We start from the raw sequence: 1,824 nt of genomic DNA, 5'->3' as shown, positions 1-1,824 counted from the left end.
GTTACGTAACCTTATAGAAATAGGTTTACTTTTAATTTTTTCTTTAACTACAATTAAGTTGGAGTGTAAGCTTAGCTTTGTAAAGTTGGGCGTGCAACGATCAAGTTTGAGTTCGGTTGTGAAACTACCGGATTAAAGTCAACTTGCTCGTTTTAAAGATTGGGGTCAATTTGATACTAAAACATTAGATTGAGGACCAATGGTGCAAATTTCCAAAATCATTTTTAACACAAGAATTGATAACCTGACATGTCAATTCCTCGAATAGTACGACGGGCTTTACTCCCTTGCGCACGGAAGGAAAGTTTTCAAAATATCTTATTTTAATTATTTTAGGCAACTAAATAATTCTATTTCGAAAATTATATATTCTGAATACACTAAACGACGTCACCTCATTCCCCTTGTCACTTCTCAGTCCACTCAGGTGACAGCTACTTATACTCTCGGTTTCTGTACATTCCATCCTGACGGCGGGATTCGGGTCGGATTTTCTATTCATTTTGCACCGGCTGGTTTATACCTTCTCGGTGCTTCTACTCTCCATTTTCTTTCTCTACAAAACATCCCAGGAAAAAATTAATAATTATAAAAAATTTCTCTCAAAATACTCCCCGGAAGTCTGAACACTGAACTCCGGCGATGTCTTTACCGCCAGTTGGGGGTGACCTTCCGTCTTTTCCGCCCGCAACACCTTCGCCGCCGTTACCTTCTCTTCCGGCAGATAATGCAACCAATCCAACTACTCCGGTGAACTCTACAACTACTGCTCCTCCTGTTAACTTGACTCCGGAGGCGGCTCCGCCTGGCTCATCGAACAGAAATACTACATTGTTAGCTCTGTGTGTGGGGATTGGTATAGGCGGGGCAATTGTGCTTGTTTGCGTGGGTATTTTCGTCCTTTGGTACAAGAGGAGAAAAAGGCGCCTTGGATTGAACAACTTTGCTTATGCTTCTGAGCAAGGGCCGAAAGGTAAACAATATTTTTATGCTTTGAATTGATGAATATGGATTCCATTTTTCTCGAAGATATTAGGTTTCACTTTGGCGGAGTTCTTGTATAATTTCTCTTTTTGATGCCTAATTGTATATTAGATGCGAGTATAGTGAAGAAACTAATGCGAGGAGTCAAATAAATGTATTGCTCTCATTACTGACTAAAATTATCAATTTGAGATATTAATGTATGTCTATAGAGATTAATTCACTGGTGCCATTTGGATTTTAGTTGCTGAATACTTGGGTCTTTTTACTTTATTACTTCTACCATGCTCATGCATCCGTATTACATTGAATATGATGCTGAAATGAAACAATTCTAATCCTTCTCGGTCGTTTTGGTTTGTGTGTATAGTCTTCCAATTTCAGGATTTTGATCAGTTTGTTTGACTTGGGTATCTACGGTGGTAGTTTTGACAATAAGGACTATACAAAAGAATCTTGAAAAGTATTTTATACTGAAGAGATTCAGATAAGATGCCCTTGATTGTTCCAGTAACAATTAAGTACAAAAAGATATCAACACAGTGACAGTATTAACAAATCTTCTTGGTAAGTTGGTATCATATGCCTGTCAAGAGGAAGGTATTTACTATCGGTAAAATCATGATAGTCTAAGAAATGATCGATTTGAAATATCACAACTTAGAATTGTCTAGCATTTTCAAAAATAAAAATACATTCTATCAACTTCTAGTTGATTGAAGAAAACCAGAAAGCAAAATGGTAAATTTTCAGTTGAAGTACCGCCAATCTCTTTTCTCTTTTTTCATGTTCTTTTCTCTAGTTATTTTTTAATTTAAGGATGTAGGCAGATTTACATGG

The 1,824-nt window shown here is 36.8% G+C and overlaps 1 protein-coding gene across 1 annotated transcript in view; it reads left to right on the top strand.

Moving 5' to 3' along the window:
- Window positions 1–381: 381 nt before the first annotated feature.
- LOC111373759 (proline-rich receptor-like protein kinase PERK1) overlaps window positions 382–1,824 on the top strand; it is a 7,743-nt gene continuing 6,300 nt past the window's right edge. The window contains exon 1 of the mRNA XM_022996324.1: window positions 382–973. Coding sequence (XP_022852092.1) covers window positions 643–973 — 331 coding nt within the window. The 5' untranslated portion in view covers window positions 382–642. The remainder of the gene's footprint in view (window positions 974–1,824) is intronic.

Source organism: Olea europaea, chromosome 2, assembly GCF_002742605.1.
Source record: "Olea europaea var. sylvestris chromosome 2, O_europaea_v1, whole genome shotgun sequence".
In the NCBI taxonomy this organism is placed as follows: domain Eukaryota; kingdom Viridiplantae; phylum Streptophyta; class Magnoliopsida; order Lamiales; family Oleaceae; genus Olea; species Olea europaea.
Note: the sequence above shows the minus strand (reverse complement) of the source record. Positions and strands in the feature narration are given on the sequence as shown.